The sequence below is a fragment of the Rhamphochromis sp. 'chilingali' genome, assembly GCF_963969265.1.
Source record: "Rhamphochromis sp. 'chilingali' genome assembly, chromosome: 1".
In the NCBI taxonomy this organism is placed as follows: Eukaryota; Metazoa; Chordata; class Actinopteri; order Cichliformes; family Cichlidae; genus Rhamphochromis; species Rhamphochromis sp. 'chilingali'.
The window spans coordinates 1,514,552-1,534,140 of NC_137929.1; the positions used below are offsets into that span (position 1 = coordinate 1,514,552).

The 19,589-nt window shown below is 42.3% G+C and overlaps 2 protein-coding genes across 2 annotated transcripts in view; one reads left to right on the top strand and one right to left on the bottom strand.

Moving 5' to 3' along the window:
- LOC308399239 (protein NLRC3-like) overlaps nucleotides 1–16,783 on the top strand; it is a 39,043-nt gene extending 22,260 nt beyond the window's left edge. The window contains exons 9-10 of the mRNA XM_080886372.1: nucleotides 14,932–14,978; nucleotides 15,127–16,783. Coding sequence (XP_080742498.1) covers nucleotides 14,932–14,978; nucleotides 15,127–15,650 — 571 coding nt within the window. The 3' untranslated portion in view covers nucleotides 15,651–16,783. The remainder of the gene's footprint in view (nucleotides 1–14,931; nucleotides 14,979–15,126) is intronic.
- The window catches only part of LOC308399164 (protein NLRC3-like), a 96,707-nt gene that overhangs the window by 64,020 nt on the left and 13,098 nt on the right, over nucleotides 1–19,589 (bottom strand). The gene's annotated exons all lie outside the window — the stretch shown is intronic.

Below are 19,589 nucleotides of genomic sequence, written 5' to 3' on the forward strand. Positions count from 1 at the left end.
CAGCCTTCTTAGCATTAGCTGCTCATATTGTTATATTGCAAAGGAAAAGAGTTGGCAAAAACATTGTTAGCATTAGTGGCTAATGTTAATTCACCTAAATTAGCATTAGCTAATGTTGGCTACATACCTAGCATTAGCTACTGATATTGATATAAAGCAAGAAAATATGGTATTAACATTAGCTTTTAATGCTTTTTAATCTAAAATTAGAATTGGCCATTAATGGCGTCCTATTTAGCATTAACTCTTCACATCGCAGGGGAAAAGTTAAAATTGAATAAAAAAAAAGTGTTCACATTAGCTACTCGTATTGTTTAAAAGTAAGAAAAAACGTTGTTAGCATAAGCGAATAATGCTGATTCACCTCAAATTAGTATTAGCTAATAATGACAACCTACTAATTATTAGCTGGTCACATTGTTATAAACCAAGAAAATATGGTATTAGCATTAGCTGCCAATTCCTATTCACCTAAAATTAGCATTAGCCACTAATGGCAGTCTACTTAGTATTAACTCCTCACTAATATAATGCTAATTTACATCAAATTAGCATTTGCAAACATTGTTAAAAGGGAAGGGAAAAGTGTTAGCATTACCTGATAATGCTAAACTCGCATCAAATTAGCATTAGCTAATAACAGCAGCGTTCTTAGCATTAGCTGCTCACATTATTATAATGCAAGGGAAAAGAGTTAGCATTAACGGATGATGCTAATTCACGTCAAATTAGAAAATATGGTATTAGCATTAGCTGCTAATGGTTATTCACCTAAAATTAGAATTGGCCATTAATGGCGTCCTATTTAGCATTAACTCTTCACATCGCAGGGGAAAAGTTAAAATTGAATGAAAAATAGTTTTCACATTAGCTACTCATATTGTTATATAGTACGAGAAAACATTGTTAGCATAAGTGGATAATGCTAATTCACCTCAAATTAGTATTAGCTAATAACGGCAACCTATTTAGCATTAGCTGGTCAAATTAGCTTTGTCCCAAAACATCGGCTGCATCCTCCAGAGGCCGCATTTGAAGGTCGATTACGTCACAGCCAGGTGACAAAGGCTGTCCCAATTCGTCGACTCCTTCAAATGCGGCCAACAAATGCGTCCTTCATTTCCCCGAATTTGAAGGATGGGTCAGGTGTGTCCTTCATGGCCCACCATATCCCAGAATTCATAGCGCGGCCCAGCCAAATTTCAGCTGCCAACAATGGCGGCCGCTACTAAGTTTTAAAATTACTCTTATTAATCTTTCTGGGCGAGAAAGTAGCTGTGTAAATTACAAATATCTGCTTGGTTTATCAAGACATCGCATATTTGCAAAAGTGTGCCGACGTTTTCGGAGACGTCTGTTACCAGCCAGCTCGATAGCAAGCAGGGGGGTTCAATGGTCCCTCCAGCCGGTGAGAGCAGCAGACTCCCGGCTTCATCGTTTTCAGACCCTGCTTTTTCGCTACTCAGGTTAAACATGATATAAGTCACTCGGATAACTTAAAATTGTAATTGTTTGCCTTTTTTCTGTGTTTTATTTGTTCCGGAGTAAATCGGTTTGGCTGAGACTAAAGTTATTAGATTATTCGATTAAATAAAACTTTATTAATCCATCGGGTGGGTTCCTTCGGGATTTTCACACAGCTGAATAAATGTTAAACAGAAAACTGATTGAACAGAAGTGTGAGACGGTCGAGAATTTACGCCAGTGTCCTGTTATATTTTAGATAGCAAGGAGCAGACGGCCGAGTTTATTAAACTCCACCGAGACAGCGGTGACGCAAATCTGAAGGGTAGACCATCCCATTTCACAGCCTCGCACTTCTGGCCTTCTCGGTCTTTGAAGGACCCGGCCCATGTAGACCGCAAAGGCCGGGTCCTCCGAAGGATGCAGCAGACGTTTTGGGAAACAGCTATTGTTATTGTCTACTTCGCATTAACTCCTCACTAATATAATGCTAAATCACATCAGATTAGCTTTAGCTTTAGCATTAGCTGCTAGCATCAGCCTACCTAGCACTAGCTGCTCACATTGTTAAAAGGGAAGAGAAAAGGATATTAGCATTAGCTGGTAATCCGATTATTAAGTGATGACATGACAAATCCTACTTCTGGGCCTAAAGTAGTCTGCGTTTAATATGGCTTTTGTGTTGTTAACATGTTTATTGCTTTGTATTTTCTTCTATTTAATCTCAAAAAGCTCCTAAAACAGTCAGTGATCACTGTTGACCTCCCTTGGCTTTTATTACCACTAATCATTTATTTAAGCTCAGTTTTTAAAACCTTAGGATGTAACTACAGCCCAGCCCATGCAGCAGTATATGAATGACTAACCTCGTATTGTGGATGGATTATCTCAGTTGTTCTTCTGGCTGAAGTTTGGTCCTTTTACAGCATCCTGCCATGCGATTACATTTGTTCCTGACCACTGAGAACCCTCACGTTAACTTTTATCGAGTGGAAAAAAAGTTCGCTTGTTTATATTATGCTAACATAGCTGTGTCGCTAGCGGTCACGTAGCACATCATTATATACCAGCTAGCCAAACTTCAGTAACCCTACAAACGTCACTGCTGTTTAGTTTTCTGTCTTCATTGATGTTGGAAGTGATAACAGAGCTGTATGTTTTAATTTATTTCCAAAACCCCGCAGTCAGGACATGCTATATTGTATTTAGATGGAAGCTAGCGAGCTAACTTCCTGCTAACTTCTAACTCTGATATATGTCATAAATTCCGTTTTCATGGATGCCTGGATGTTAAACTCAGTTGTTACACCCGGTAGTATGGAACGCCAGGACTGCCATAATGAATTAATTAAATACACCATGAAATAATTAATTAAATGTGGCAATAATTAATTAAAATCTGAAATAATTAATTACATAAATTAATTAATTACATTAATGTAATTAATTAATTATTGACACATTTAATTAAGTATTTATTTATTTCACATTTTAATTAATTATTGCCACATTTAAATAATTATTTAATGGTGTATTTAATTAATTCATTTTGGCACAGTTGACTCCTTCAGGTCTCACCATGAAATAATTTTATCTGTCAGCCTCACCCATCAAACTAAGTGGGCGGGGTTAACGCTGCCATGCAGCTTCTCTAACATTTGATTGGTTGCCGTGCAAAGTAAGGCAAGACAGGTCAATCTTAGATAATCGATTGCTTGTGTCGACCTGGTATCCCAGAATGCATTTCAAATCATAGGCAGCAATGGTGGTGGTGTAGTTTTAATAATAGTGTTTTAGCCGCGAATGTCTGGTCAGGTTGTCAACATAGAACATGTTTGCAAAAGTGCTCAGATGTTTTCAGAGATGTCACTAGCTCTGCTAACAGTCAGCTGACAGAGAGCACCGACCTCACAGCCCCGGTGTTCCAGCTTAACTGTTTATTTTGTGTGTATTTGTTTGTTTTGGAGGGGGGGCTACGTTAACCGGTTTGTTTAGATATTCCACTCTCCGTGTTCCACATGTTGCATTCGCAGATTCTCATTTTCACCGAACGATCGTCTCTTTCTGCCTGGTCTTGTGTCTCTGTGCTTCTGTAACATAAAGAACGAGCTGACGTGTTTCTCACGACACCAGCGATTAGCTCAACAGACCCTCGGTTTACCTGCATGCATCCTCCTCCTCATCTGTCAGCTGTTTAACACCTGCTGCTAATTCAAGAAACACGTCCACGTTACCTGGTGATAGTCACAGTTTAACTGGGCAGCCGGTGCTCGATATAAAGCAATGTCAGAACATTTTTCTGCACAAGATAAGTAAATATAGTGTTTTTCCAGAGCGCAGAGCTGCTGGAGCTCTTTTCCCAACAGAGCACTTTATAGGCGAACCAGCTTCATCAGCGGCTGATGTCCAATCACCGGCACACAGCTTTGAAACCTCAGCTGAGTTTTAGCTCTCAGTGTTTAAACACTGGACTTCATTCACTCAGGTTCTGTCTGTCGGGTCACGTTTACTTCGCTGTTTTATTTACAACTGAGCAAATCGGTTTGGCTGAGGTTAAAGTTACGTTTCATAACTGCACAGTTTTACAGACCTTCAATGGTTCACTGTGTTAGACTGAAACATTTGCTTTTCTTTATCTGGTGTGTTTTGGATTTAACAGTGAATTTTGAGATTAAACTGACTTTTAAAATGTTTTATACAAAGAGGAAAGAGAAGGCGCATTTCCACCGAGAGGAGCAGGGTTTGCAACAGCGTGTTCATCATGCAGACTGCAACCTGGACAGAAATATTATATCATCTGTTTTTTAATAGCTATTCAACTGTATTCTAAGCACCAGCTGTCTGTTAGAATTTTTAGAGTTTACTTAAATAAAAATAAATGAGGTTAACATATAATTTGTAATTTTTTTTCTCTTTTTTTGCTTTTTCGGTCATGTTATGTTTAACTGTCAAAGGCTTGTTACAAACTATGAAACACATCGTGCAGACTTCTGGATGTTTTGTTCTTTATGCTGTAGATTTTCACGTCTCTGGAATAGTTGGCAGTATTAAGGATGATTTTCTGTAAAATCATACTGATATGAGCCGTGGCACATTCGTAGATGACCGTTAGATTTGTCAGCTGGGAAACTTTGTGTTAACTCAGAGAGCTGAAGATATCATGGATATGCTGACCTCGCTTCGTGGTGTACAGGGCCGTTTACCCTCATGATTAATATTCACAATAAAAATATTAGCCGAACATCATGAAGTCTGTATGTGTTTCATAGTGTCGAACAACCTTTGTACAGTTAAAGCCAGCAGTACAGCACTACATGACGGAAACACCAACGTTATCTCTTTTATGCGTTTATACACAGGTCACGCTGATTACTGAACAAAAACCCAAAGATCAGCTGTTAATTGAATTTTTTTGCTCTCTCTCCTCCTTAAACATGTTTTTAATGTTAGTTATAATTCAGAATTGGCGACTGAAACACGTAGGACACATACGAACATCAGGAAATAAAACACCGATAAATATAACCTCAGTAAAAGAAGTCAGCAGGGGTTATTACAGCTGTGTACTGGGGCCTGCGCTTTGTCGGTGGTAATAACAGCTCGATTGCTTGCGAGGTGAGCGGGTCTATCCCACGCTTTGCCGTGAGACTGGTCAGACATCTCCGAAATCGCCGAAGCACTTTTGCAAAGAGGCTGTATCTTGACAAACCGACCAGACACATGAAGATTAAACCACTACATTCTCGGCTAAAAAAATATTAAAACGGTATTTGGTGACACACACACAGGGTTTTTCAAAGTTCAGTTCTGTTAGCTTCCACATGCCGGTTGTTGTGTGCTAGAAACAATGGCCACCAGGCCAAAGCAATGGTTTTGACTCGATCAGCGTTAACCCCGCCCCCTGAGTTTGATGGGTGAGGCTGACAGATAAAATTATTTCATGGTGAGACCTGAAGGAGTCAACTGTGCCAAAATGAATTAATTAAATACACCATTAAATAATTATTTAAATGTGGCAATAATTATTTAAATGTGGCAATAATTAATTAAATATGTCAATAATTAATTAAATTCATGTGTCGTAAATATTTATGTACTCAATTATTTCCAATTTTAATTAATTATTGCCACATTTAATTAATTATTTAATGGTGTATTTAATTAATTCATTATGGCAGTCCTGGCGTTCCATATGGTAGAGCAGAACGCTGATAATTTTATTAAAGATGAAAGACTTAAGACAGTGTTTTAACTCTCAGTAATGCCACAGTGATCATTTGATATATGGACCTGCAGCAGAGTTTAGGCCCAGACACGGCTAATGACGTCAGACTGAACGATCAGATAATTATTCACCCTTAATTAGAATTAGCCGCTAATGGCAGCATACTTAGCATTATCTCCTCACATCGTTATAATGCAAATGATGCTAACTTGCATTAAATTAGACTGCTGTTATTAGCTAATGCTATTTAGCAGTAGCTGCTAAGATTGTTATAAAGCAAAGGAAAACGATATGAGCATTAGCTCCTAATGCGTATTTTCTTTAAATTAGACGTAGGTGCTAATGGCGGCCTACTTAGCATTAGCAGCTCAGACAATGTAATGCTAGGGAAAAGAGTGTTAGCATTAGCCGTTCACATTGTTATAAAGTTAAGGGAAATAGGGTCAGCATTAGCTACTCACATTATTAAAAAGTAAGCGTTAGCATTAGTGCATAATGCTAATTCACATCAAATTAGCATTAGTTAATAACGGCAGCCTATTTAGCATTAGCAGATAATGTTGACCTTGGCCCACTGGAAAAGTTAAGAACTAAAGATTTAGGAGTGTTTCTCGATAGCTCTTTCTCATTTGAGAAACAAATAAATTCTGTTATTAAAACCAGCTGTAAGGTTTATATTGTTGACTGTCATTTATGCTTAGAAATATTTACTCATATATGCTTAGTTTTATAATCGATTGCATGATGATGGAGGTTTGATCCTTAGTAGTCTGTAAAGACTCTGTGTGCCTTCCAGAGTGTTCTGGCATGCACACAGCACTTGGGGCCATGAGAGAGGTCGTACCCTCTCTTACTGATTTATGGTGTAGGACAGGGGTCTCAAACTCAATTTAGCTGGGGGCCGCTGCAGGCAGAGTCTGGGTGAGGCTGGGCCGCATTAGGTTTTCCACAAGAAAGGCATGGTTAAAAAATTCCAATCTTCTCAAATCTCTTTATTTTTATTTTTTAACACAAAATATGAAAAATAAATAAACAAATTAAGAATTAATAAGAAAAAAAATCAATCTGTAATACATAAATAAAATAATAATAAGATATTTTTAGTCAGTGAACTTGTGTGTTTCTTTCAGTCTTCTATATCTGCTGTATTTAGATTGAAATGTCTGTATTAACAGTTCTATAACCTTCTTCTGAACATGAATGGAACACTGTAGAAAATGAACTGTTCTTCTGAACATGGCTTCTCTTGCCTACTCCTTGCTACTAGAGACCTGGCAGCGTTTCCTCTCGCATAGCCGAGCCAGATTTGGCCTGAGGGAGGAAGCAGTTGCGACCCTCAGTATGTCTTGAAGATGATCATCCGTAAGTCTTGACCTGTACTTGGACTTATTGAAGTTCAAAGTGGAGAAGAGCTTTTGGCACAAGTATGTGCTACCAAAAAGGCACATGGTCCGCTTGAACATTCGGGAAAGCCGAGGGAAACTAGGGCTCAATTCTCTCAAAAATTGTCCAAGCTTGTCTGCTTTTCCACTCACCTCCCTGAACGTTGCTTTGAGTTCAGAGTTGCACTGCAGCTCAATGAGCTCCATTTGAAGCACAGAAGGGGCATCTTGCACATCAAAGGAGAAGGGGTCCGCAAAAATGTGAAAGGTGGCTCTGTGTGTCTTGAAGTCAGCAAACCTGTGATCAAATTCCTCCTGTAGCCTCAAAATGACATCAACATACTCGTCAGCACTGAATGGTGTGCCTGCATCCACGAGTGCCTTGCATGCTGGGAAATGGCAAAGGTTTGTCTGAGAGAGCTGAGCTTTCCAGAGCGACAGTTTTGTGGAGAATGCTCTCACGTTGTCATAGGCAGCACTGACAAGTTGCCCCTGGCCTTGTAACGTCTTGTTCAGTACATTAAGCTCATGTGTCATATCAACAAGAAAAGCTAAGTCCATGAGCCATTTGGGATCAGTTAGCACAGGAACATGTAACGCGGTTAAAGGACCAGGGCGCCTGACTGCAGCCTCATAGACAATGAGCTATCAGAATAAGATTCGACTATGGAGCCTGAGGGTGTGAATAAAACACAGGAAACAAAAGTAGAGCTCAATATATATATATTATGTTTGTTATGAGAAGTGTATAGACGGATGTACAAAAGAAATAAAAACATATGCATACATATCACAAACAAAAATAATGTTGACAATACTAAACAGCTTATTAGGTTCCAAAAGGAGGTGGGATGTGTGATTCAGTTTAGTTCCATGGACCTGTGATAGGTCATGTGTCAACAATTTGTGATTCAGTCCATAGGTTCACAATTCCTACCGCAACGTAGCGGTGGTCGGGTGGCTCGCCATCTCACGCTGATCAGGGCTGATCGCGGGAGAAAAAAAAACCTGACCTAAACAAGGTCAAAAACATAAATTATTATTCACAGAAGAAAATGAAACGGCATTCTACTGCTGTGACAAAATAAATACATAAATAACAAAGACAAGTAATTAATGCCATGTTTCATACAACAATCAACAAACCATCATCTCTTATAATAAATTTCATTCAAAATACTATTATAGAAAAAACATTCTCATGGGTCCCATCAAAGTATATCAGCCACAAAGCTAATAACCATTATCCAAAGTTAATCAACTATATTTTCAAAACTCATTTAATCACAGGTGTTGCGCAACATATTCAATAATTTAAATGGAATTTAACTCAATGCAAAATCTCATAGGCCGTTTCGGCATTTCATCAGAAAAGTAACAAAAAACATCCAAAACGGACAAAACTACAAAAATCAAATCACTCGTTCAACTCTAGATACGTTAAGTCAACATTCGGCCATAATGGAATAAACAAAAACAACAATATTCAATAGATGAAACTAGTAATTGCACTTATTGTCGCTAGCCTAGCATTAGCTTACCGGCATTGTAGGATGTGCGATCGCGGCTCCGCATTTACATTAATTGTGACAAAACAAAACAAACAAATAACTCACCGTTGAGTCGATTGTGAGGTAGTGTAAAGACGAATGAATCGGCTGGGTTATTGCACGCTGTCAACTGGTCTGTAGTGTAGAATTTGTCGATATCTGACAAGTACGCCAACCACAGGGACACAGCAGCCAGAGGAGCAGGGACATGCAGCTGATTGACCCGCAACTTATACAGGGTTCATTCCCGCCACAATGAAGGGACTGGCGGAAATGGGGTCAGGGGTTACCGTGGTTACACTCTCCCCCCCTAATCTCATGGACGTCCTCGTACATGGACTAGGCTGGCAGCGAATGACTGGTTGGCTGAGGTGTGAAGGCATCGTCTCCTCTTCTTCATCGTCTTGAAGAGCGAAGGAGAAGACAGAACGTAACCCATGCAGGAGGGTCTGAACGCTCTTTAACAGAGGCTTACCAGGCTTGATGTACTGCAGCCGATCAGGAGGATTCCTGGCGCGGGTTGAATGCCTCAAGGGTGGATCTGCCTCAGGACTGAGAGGCTCTGATTCAGTAGGTGAGGGTTGTGACGAGTTACCTCTGGATGCTTCTGAGTCAGAAGACAGACTTTCTTCATCGTGAGAAGTTTCTGCAGGATCAACTGGCTCAAAGCCAGCTTCCAAGGTTCCGTTAGCAATAACTTGTTCCTCTTCAACCGGTACAGGTTCCTCTGAGAGAATAGCATTCTCTTCCTCCGTAGCCAATACTACTGGGACATCTGGCTGGTTGATAAGTGGAACAGGTTGCGGAGTATTGAGTAAGTCAATGGTTGTTGTGAAGGTGACCGGTTCAGCAGAGAAAGGAACAGGTAGGTATGAGACGAGTTCCTCTTCGTCACCGTCATCGGCATCATCAGCACGTACAGGAGACATGGGTAAGACAGGCATTTTTCTCTTCTGCTTAGTAAGCCTTTCCTTTTCAGAAGGTGTTAAATACCCACAGGGCAATAGGAGGTCTCGATGTAAAGTTCTCAGGGGCTTGTCTTGGCCTTCGGGTCGAACTGTATACACAGGACGAGTGCCGGCTTTCTTCACTACAATGTACACAGATGACTCCCATTTATCTGCAAGCTTGTGTTTGCCTCTTAGCCGCACGTTCCTCACAAGAACTCTGTCTCCAACATTCAGCTGTGATGCAGTGACATTTTTATCAAATCTGCTTTTGTTACGTTTCATCACCCTTTCTGAGTTTTCGATGGCCAGCTTGTAACTTTCTTCTAGGTTGGACTTTAGTTTTTCCACATACTGTGTGTGGGATGTTGATCCTTCTTTGGCAAGGGGTAGTCCAAAGGCCAAGTCCACCGGTAAGCGAGGTTGGCGGCCAAACATAAGCTCATATGGTGAGAAACCTGTAACATCATTTCTTGTGTAATTGTATGCATGCACCAGGGGTTTTACGAAGTCTTTCCAATGGGATTTCTGTTGAGCTGTGAGTGTTCCTAGCATGTCCAGTAATGTTCGGTTAAACCGTTCAACAGGATTGCTTCTTGGATGGTATGGAGTGGTTCTTATTTTGTGGATCCCAGCCATTTCACAAAGCTCTCGGATGATTCTGGATTCAAAGTCAGGGCCTTGGTCACTGTGCAAGCGTTCTGGGATACCATAATGCACAAGAAAGTTGTCCCATAAACATTTGGCAACAGTCCTGGCTTTCTGGTTTGGTGTTGGCACAGCAATGGCATATTTTGTGAAATGGTCAGTTATGACAAGTATGTCTTTGACTCCATGATCTGGTTCCACAGAGAGAAAATCCATACACACCAGTTCCATGGGATGAGAGGTTTTGATATTGACCAGAGGTGCGGCTCGTTCAGATGGGGATTTGCGTCTCACGCATCTTTCGCACCGTCTTATTTTATTGACCACATCACTTGTCATCTTAGGCCAATAAAACCGGGAACGGACCAAGTCCAGCGTTCTGTCAATTCCCATGTGACCCATTTGATCATGTAGGTGGTTTAGTACAACTGGTCGATATTCCTCAGGTAGCACTAGCTGGTATGTGAAGTCACTTCCCACTTGTCTCTTCCTGACGAGAAGGGTGTTATGGAGCTCCAGTTTATTTACTTCTCGCAGTAATAGAGGTAGATCGGGAACCTGAGCTATGACATGCCGGATGACAGGGTCAAGGCGTTGTTTGGCTGCAAGGTCAGCTGTTGAGATTTGGGGGAGTACCATGGAGGTGAACTGGATGTCGTCCGTGAAACTGTCAGGCAGACTGTTGACATTGACAGACATGGATAACACCAGAGCAAGATCAGGATCAGTGCTTGAACTGTACACCAGATGACGGTCACAAACTGCTTTGATGGTATGCTGGTCAATAGAGACATGATCTGGTTCATTGAGATGTCGCCATGCAAATCTCCAGATTCACTCACGTTCTTTCTGTGACAGAGGATCATCAGACAGTTCACCATGAGGTCGGCGAGACAAACCATCAGCATCCGAGTTCTGCTTTCCTGCTCTGTAGATTAATTTGAAGGTGAAAGTGGACAAAGCTGAAAGCCATCTGTAACCGGTAGCGTCAAGTTTTGCTGATGATAAGAGGTATGTTAATGGGTTGCTGTCTGTCACAACTGTAAACTGAGCACCATAAAGGTAGTCGTGGAATTTTTCAGTCACCGCCCATTTCAAAGCAAGAAACTCCAATTTCTGGGCAGGATAATTTGACTCACTCCGGGAAAGACCTCTGCTGGCATATGCTACAACTCTGTTTTTTCCATCCTGCTCTTGATACAGCACCGCACCAAGACCTGTGGCACTGGCATCAGTGTGGAGTGTGTATGGTTTCCGGGGATCAGCAAATGCCAGAACTGGGGCAGAAGTGAGTTTGTCAATAATGGACTCAAAAGCTTGTTGACACATTTGCGTCCATCGTCCTCCAAATGGCTCTTTGGGGTTGAGGTAATTCTCTGGCTTTACAGTTCGTCTCAGTTTCCTCTGGGAAGGTGGATAACCAGCAGTGAGATCATGCAACGGCTTGACAATGGCTGAATATCCCTGGACAAAACGTCTGTAGTACCCAGCAAAACCAAGGAAAGATCTTAATTCCTTCAAGTTTTTTGGCACTGGCCAAGAAGTGATTGTGGAAATCTTGTCTGGATCAGTTTCAACACCAGCCTGGGACACTACATGGCCCAGATACTTCACAGATGTCTGGAAGAACATGCATTTCTCAAGTGAAACACTAACTCCATCCTTCTCCATGAAGGCTTCACTTCTGCTCTCAACTCAAAAAGTCTCTTTAATACATTTCCCCTGCTGAGCCAACGTACCTCAGTGAAGTCGAGCACATCCCCATATTCTGACTCCATTTCCTCTAAAAAAGCTCAGAACCTTCGGTGCTTTAAGCCCCTGGATCTGATTTGGTTGATGCATTTCACAACAATAGACATCACATTGTCAAACTTCAGGCATTTGCTGCAAAGGACCTGCTGATGGATGATGCAGTGCAGAGCAATGGCCTCCTCCACGCCTTCCTCTTCCAGTTTGTTTTGTGCCACCAGTCCATGTTTCCTCCCTGTCATTGATGGCGCTCCATCTGTTGTTATTCCAACAAACCTCTTCCATGGCAAACCAACATTCTCAATGGCATCACACAGCTTGTAAATATCTGCTGAGCGGTGGTCTGGCCATGCATTGGAATTACTGTGAGCAGCTCCTCCATCACTTCAAAACTGTCATCAACACCACGGACATACATTGGGAGCTGGGCAGTGTCGGTGATGTCTGTGGTCTCATCAAGAGCGACTGAGTATACACTGAAACATTTGGCTTTCTCACACAGTTGGTCATAAATGTCACTTGACAGGTCAGAAATGCGATCTGCTGCGGTGTTGGCAGAAAGGCTGATGTTGCTAAACTGACCTTTCTTTCCCGGACAGACTATATTTGCAGCCTGCAATATGCACTTTTAGACAAATCCACCTTCTGTGAATGGCTTCCCTGCTTTAGCAATCATCTCACTAACCACGTGGCTCCGACTGCTGCATTATTGTCTTTGGTTGCTTTCTTGGAGAAATCTTGCTGCCTCAGTAGATCTGTTTTAAGACTGGCAACCCGGTTCGCTCTCTCGTCTCCCTGGTATTTTGCATCCACCTCAGCATGTCTATTTGTGTAATGACGTTTCAAATTGTATTCCTTGTGCAGCGCAACTTTCTCTGTGCAAATGAGACAGGTCGGGGTGCCCATGTGCTCAACAAAGAAATATTGCATTTCCCACTTTTTCCTGAAATTGTCGGTGCTCATCACCAACCTTTCTCTTCACCGCAGGCTTTGAAAAAGACATGTTTGGGGCTATGTGACATTTATAATTCTACTTGGTGTCACTGTCGCATTGAAGTTTCAATCAAGCGTTTAGCCGATGGACGGGGAACGTCTCAACGCGTAGAGAAGGTCATTTCTGCTTCTTTTTCTTGCAACCGTAGCACGGCGATCGGCAGATAAAAAGCAGGTAGCAGTCTCCTTTGTTTTTACGCTCGATGTTCATGTCTTTCATGACGACACGAACACCGTGGCGTTTGCAGATGGTAGAAAGTGCAGGGATAGCGAGCGCAAAAAAGGCGACTGTTCACGGCGCCGGGCTGTTGTTACAGGAGAAAGAAGCGGAAATGACACCGTGACATATAACAAATAACATCAGCTGTTTCTGATGTTAGTTGTTTTGACTGCTTTTACATTATATTGAAATATATGTAATGTTCATGTTTGCTGCAATGCAAACGGAGTGATGCAAATAAAAACATCGAGCCACAAATTACAGTGCGACCCTATAATTAGTCCGGGTTACCGGGGACTGTTGTTGCCGATGAACAGGTGTCGCTATGTGACTGCAGACTAAATTGGGCTGCATTGAGTTCATGACTTTTCTTTTATCCCGCCGCCTACGCATCACTGTGAGAGTTAATATGAGATCTCTCTCTGTGGAAAAATAACTTTAAATCCCACTGACGTGTGTATAAATCTATATACGTATAATGTCCCGCTGGGCAGCAACTTAAAAAAACAACTTTTTTTGAAGTGTTGTGAACGCAGCGCGCTGGGGCGAATGTCGGCGTTTGCCCAATAGAAAGGAGGAAGCCAGCCAGGCACAGGAAAGAAAGAAACACTCCAGGGCAACGCTGCTGGAACTTTGACTCATTGAGAAATGTTTCCCTGCTTGCATCAAGCCCGGCTGGTGTCCCCTGAGATCCATATCCCACCCTGATTGGTGGGTTAATTCAGCTCCGCCCACAACACTGTAAAGTGTCATACATTATCAAACTAACATTACATTTTCATATTAAGGTGGGGCCAAAAACTATTGTCCTGCGGGCCACAATTGGCCCACAGGCCACGAGTTTGAGACCCCTGGTGTAGGAGGACACCTACTCTGTGTCTGGTTAAGTATAAGAGCCCTTTGTTAGGGGGACCGCTGGACTCTTAGCACCAGCTTTGGGGTCACAGGGTCACATCTGGAACACACACACACACACACACACACACACACACACACACACACACACACACACACACTATGCACAGACTGGTACTCTTTGTTCATACCTGTGTAAGACGTCATATGTTAATGAACTTGTGCATATTCATGTAAGCTCAATAAAGAGCAGTGTTACGAGGGAGCAGACGAGAGCGACTGAGGTCAAGTGAAGGAACGGCGCTGTCACAGTTCTCTCCCTCATCAATTGTCTGGTTCCAGCGGTGGGTCTGTGCTAGACGACCCATCACCAGCTTTTTCCACTGGTTACCAGTACGTGGTAGAATCCACCTCCAGATCTGGTTGTCTTTAAATCTGTGAATGGATTGGCTCCATCTTATCTCTCTTTAACAAAAGAATCCAAGTGGAGCCCTCAGGTCTGCAGATAAGCAGCTTCTGACCAGACGTAGACGTAAAAACAGAGGTGAGCTTTATCGATGGCTGCAGCCAAACTCTGGAACAGTCGCCCTTCACATCAGGTCGTCACCAACACTGGACATTTTTAAAAGCCGGTTGGAAACACATTTGTACTCTGTAGCTTTCAATCCTGACCAGTCTTTATAGTCATTACTGTGTATGTTTCCTATTTTCTCTCTACTCTGTGCAGCACTTTGGCTCAAGCTGTTTTTAAATGTGCTGATAAATAAATGTAGATTTCTTTGAATAAAACAGTGGAGCCGAGCTTTGAGCTCAGTGTGTAACAGTGTGTGTGTGAGAGCCATGTAATGTCCATGTATGCATGCTGACTGTGCTGCTCTGACCCCCCTCCTCCTTTCAGGGTGGAGCCTGCTGGAGTCCGATGGTTGAGACCAGGTCTGAGGAAGTGTAAGTGTGTTTTTAATGGGATTCATGAAAACAAAGCAGCACACATTCAACCATCTTCATCATGTCAGGAGTCATCATCAAAGTGTCAATCAATGAACAGATGATGGATCAATAACTGCAGCTGGATTGTGTTTGTTCTCTCCATCAGATTCCTGTCAACTCACAATCGACACAAACACAGTGCACACAAACCTCCAACTGTCTGACAACAACAGGAAGGTGACACGTGTGGAGGAGGTTCAGTCATATCCTGATCATCCAGACAGATTTGATGATTGGTCTCAGCTGCTGTGTAGAAATGGTCTGACTGGTCGCTGTTACTGGGAGGTCGAGTGGAGAGGAAGAGTTTATATATCAGTGAGTTACAGAAGCATCAGAAGGAAAGGAGGCAGAGACTGTTTGTTTGGATGGAATGATCAGTCCTGGAGTCTGTACTGCTCTGATGATGGTCCTCATTATGTCAGGCACAATAACAGAGACACACCCATCTCCTCCTCCTCCTCTGTCTCTAACAGAGCAGCAGTGTATGTGGACTGTCCTGCTGGCACTCTGTCCTTCTACAGAGTCTCCTCTGACACTCTGATCCACCTCCACACCTTCAACACCACATTCACTCAAACTCTTTATCCTGGGTTTAGAGTCTGGTCTGGTTCCTCAGTGTCCCTGTGCTGAGTGGAGTGTAAAGAGTGTCTCCTGTTACAGAAACACTCTGACTGTTGAACAGATAGTTCAGTCTGTACATGTCTGTCTCTTTCACTCACAAACACGTTTTCAGATTCATGGATTCAATCAGTTGATGTTTGAAACTCTTCTAAATGATTCCTTGTAAACTTCTTCCTCTTCAGTCACAAACAAACAGGAAGTGATGTCACATGTGTTCCTGTCCACACAGCAGAATGAGTCTATTGCTGACAGTGATGTACAAACAGAGTGAGCATTTCTGAGGCCCAAAATAAACTGAGTAGTTCACTGAATGAACAATGGACTGTGAGCTCAGTTCCTTCATCATTAGTATGGATTATATATGTATATGTATTATATTAGTATCATATATATCAGGTGCTGCTGCTTTCAGTCATTGTGCAAATGTGCTGTTTGTAAGCTTGTAAAGCTGCAGTCAGCTGAGACTGAAGAAGTCACCTGATCAGTGAGCAAACGTTTCTGAAAACGTCCAGATGAACAGAATCAACCTTTTGGGATCAGCCAGCAATGCAGCATCATTGTTGTTCAGCTTCAGAGGTTTGCAGGAATGAACTGATGACCAGAAACAGCTGCAAAGTCCAAGAAAATACCAGCTGGAGTTCAGCTGCATTTGAAGAAGTCAAAGAAAAGTAAGGATGGCAAAGGGCGACGTTTTCTTCCAAAGAGCTGAAAACATGGTCGACGCCTCATTAGAAGAATCATCTGGACGTTTGTGAGGAACTCTAACCAAGAAAGCAACGTCACACAGATCCAACAGACAGTTTCCATGACTGCAAGTGTTGAGTGGAAAAATGCTACATTGCATTATTGCATCCTCTCACCACAGGAGGCGCTGTTGGCACCACTGATTGCTGATCAGCTGTTCTCTGATGATCTGATTGATACTGTGAATAACGGGACTCACTGAACTCTGTGACACAGTGAAGATTACAGAGTTTAACTTCAACATCTGACTGACGTCACACAGACAGAAGGATGAACCAGTGAGGCACAGAACACAGTTACTGGAGATACTGGATCAGCTCCATGTGAACCTCTGATGGAGAAGCTGCTGAGCCAGAGAAACATCAGGACATGACAGCAGCTGCACTTATCTAACAACATGTAACAGAGCTGATCTATGTTAGAGGATCTATCACAGCAGCTGAAGCCAAAGTCCAACACTGGATACCAGCTGAGCCTGTGCTGAGTGTAGTGTTACAGGAAAAGGGCAGAAACACTGGTAGCTCCCAGTGATGCTGACTGGGGCACAGAGCTGAATGATGCAGCATCAGGACACTGTTTCAGTCTGACTGACAGAGAAACCTGTAGCTGTATCTACATGTGAGGCAGAGGCCACACAAGCAGCTTTCTATGTTTCACAGTGACTGAGATCTTCAGTGGGGGTGGACATGCTCCTGTACAGACCTCTGAGGAGAACCAAGGTGCAGTCAAAGAGTCCAGTCTGTCCTCACAGATGTGAACATGTGCTTTCATCAGGTCTGCTGTCAGCTAGCAGGCTCACATCAGAATCACTGTTCCTGAAAAACACAGTCTGTGTGACATCATCAGTCAGCTGATGGTCCCAGATCTGAATGGTTTCTGTCTCTACTGAGGAAGTCAGAGAATATCACTGAGGTGTGGATCAGGTCTGAGTGAGCTGTGGAGGGACAGCTTTAAACAGTCCACAGGTCTCACGTCCTGCTCAGTCTGGTAGCAGATACCTCGTATTGTTCCAGATGTGCTGACATCAGCAGCAGCACAGCTGTGTGATACCATGAATCTCAGTTATTGATCCAACACACAGTAAATACAAAGATCAGGATTTCTGAGAGTAATCATTATGAGTCTGAACACATGATCACTGAATGTTAGTCTCCACAATAATAAGCTAACACAAGCAAACACAGCTTTCAGCTCTTATTTTGAAACTGGCTTATTTAGAGAGCTGTGATGTGAGCGTGCCTGGCTCTGAGGCACTTGGGTCAGCCTCTGTTGTTTAGAAGTGTTACAGACTGTGAATGACACAGACCTGTCAGTTTCCATGTTTGTCTGTAACACAGCTCAGGGCTCCATGCTGAACGCATCCATCCAGTGTTATTGATCCAGGACTGATACCAGCATTGGGATCAATACTACAACACACAATCACATGTGTCCACGTGATGTGTTTGACCAGCTTTATTCATTAATGATCAATCAGCTTATTTACTGCATCTGAGTCCAGCTTCATTTAAATGATCCAACCATGAAAATGACATCAGTCCTACAGAAGCACTTCATGCTAACAGGAAGTCATTTATTAAGGTGGAATAACACAGAGACACAACCACTCACAGCTAACCTGACCCCACTAACTGCATGTGTTTGGACTGTGGGAGGAAGCCGGAGTACCGGAGAGGACGCACACAAACACGGGAGAACATGAAGCTCTGAAACAAAGATGGTGGATTTGACCTCAGGACCAGGCGGGGTTACGGGGGTCATGACCCCCCAATAATAGATCCAGCTCCACTGAAACTGTCAATTTCATTTACTTTTACTGTTTTAACCTCTGGGTGGTCTTGGGTCGATTTGTGCCATTTTTCATTGTTCATTTACACGCCATTTGCACTGTGTTGAATGGAATATAGCGAAAGTCTGCAAAAAAAAGTTCGGTCACATTTACTGTTAAAATTTCAGTATGACTTCCGGAAATTAGCTTCAGTGGCTAAGCTACAGACAAACTTACACTATCGGTCCTAGTGGTCGATTTGTGCCCCATTGAAACCCATTATAAACGCTATTTTTCACGGCAAAAAAATTACGGTCAAATCGATCGTGATCGGTTATGTTTCCGTTTCCGTTTGCAGTACTGGCCTTAGAGTTGTAATTTTTTTATTTGTCCACCGGGTGGCGCCCTTGCTCCACATTTGACCCCGGGCTGGAAAACAGCGGGCTGCTTAAACAGACCTGCGGGAAACGAAGCCTCATTTCCGGCGTGCAGCAGCGGCTTCGCCCGCTGATCGGGCGGGACCATTTTCGGCCCCTAGGACCGTTTGAGGGTGCATTTTTTTTTTAATCAACAGGAAATGACGTATTTGTTGTGACATGGTACCGGACGTGTGTGTTGGAAAAAGGGGTCCGACGCAACATGCCCCGGTCATCGTCGGGAGTTAACCCGGGAGGATGCACTGATTTCGGCCTAGAGGAGGAGCATTTGCCGCCTGGAGACCATTTTCTGGTCCTGAAAAAAAAATAAAAGGCGATCAAAATGAAGGTTGGTACCAATCTTTAGTCCATCTAAAGGCCTAATTATAATAACAATCAAATATTACTTCAAATGTTTGTTTTTTTAAATATTTCGTTTTGTTTTGGGGGGCTAAAAAAAACGGTGCGCTCATGTAATTAAACTGCGATTAAAAGGGTTAAAAACCGCGAAATGTAATTAAAACTTGACATGAATATTTCAAGGAGAAGTAGGTCTAAAAGATTGGCTAATTTAAAGTGGAAAAAAATATTAATATATAAAGTTTTTACAGCGCTTTTTAGGGCGTGGTCGATTTGTGGCTCTAAGCCCGATAGTGTATGCATTTTTCTAGGACCCCCCAGAGGTTAAAGCTATCAGGCTGCTTTGTGGCTCACTCAATACTAAACTAAGATACTTTCAGTGTGAATCATTTGCAGGAACACAGGCAGGATTTAAAGTGCAGAACTTTACAGTCTCTGTCTCAAAGTTGGTCTAAACATGCTAACAGCTCTTTGTTTTTTTCAGTTTTCACTGGTTTGATGTAATGAAAGAAATTTTAAAGAAGCAGACGATTGTTGTTATTTTAGTTCTATAGTTTCATAAATCGTGGTGTGGATCTAAGTCAACATTCAGAATAAATAAGATAATACAGCACTTTGATGGTTGCCTTTGTATTTTCCCAGCAGTGCTCAGGTTGGTTC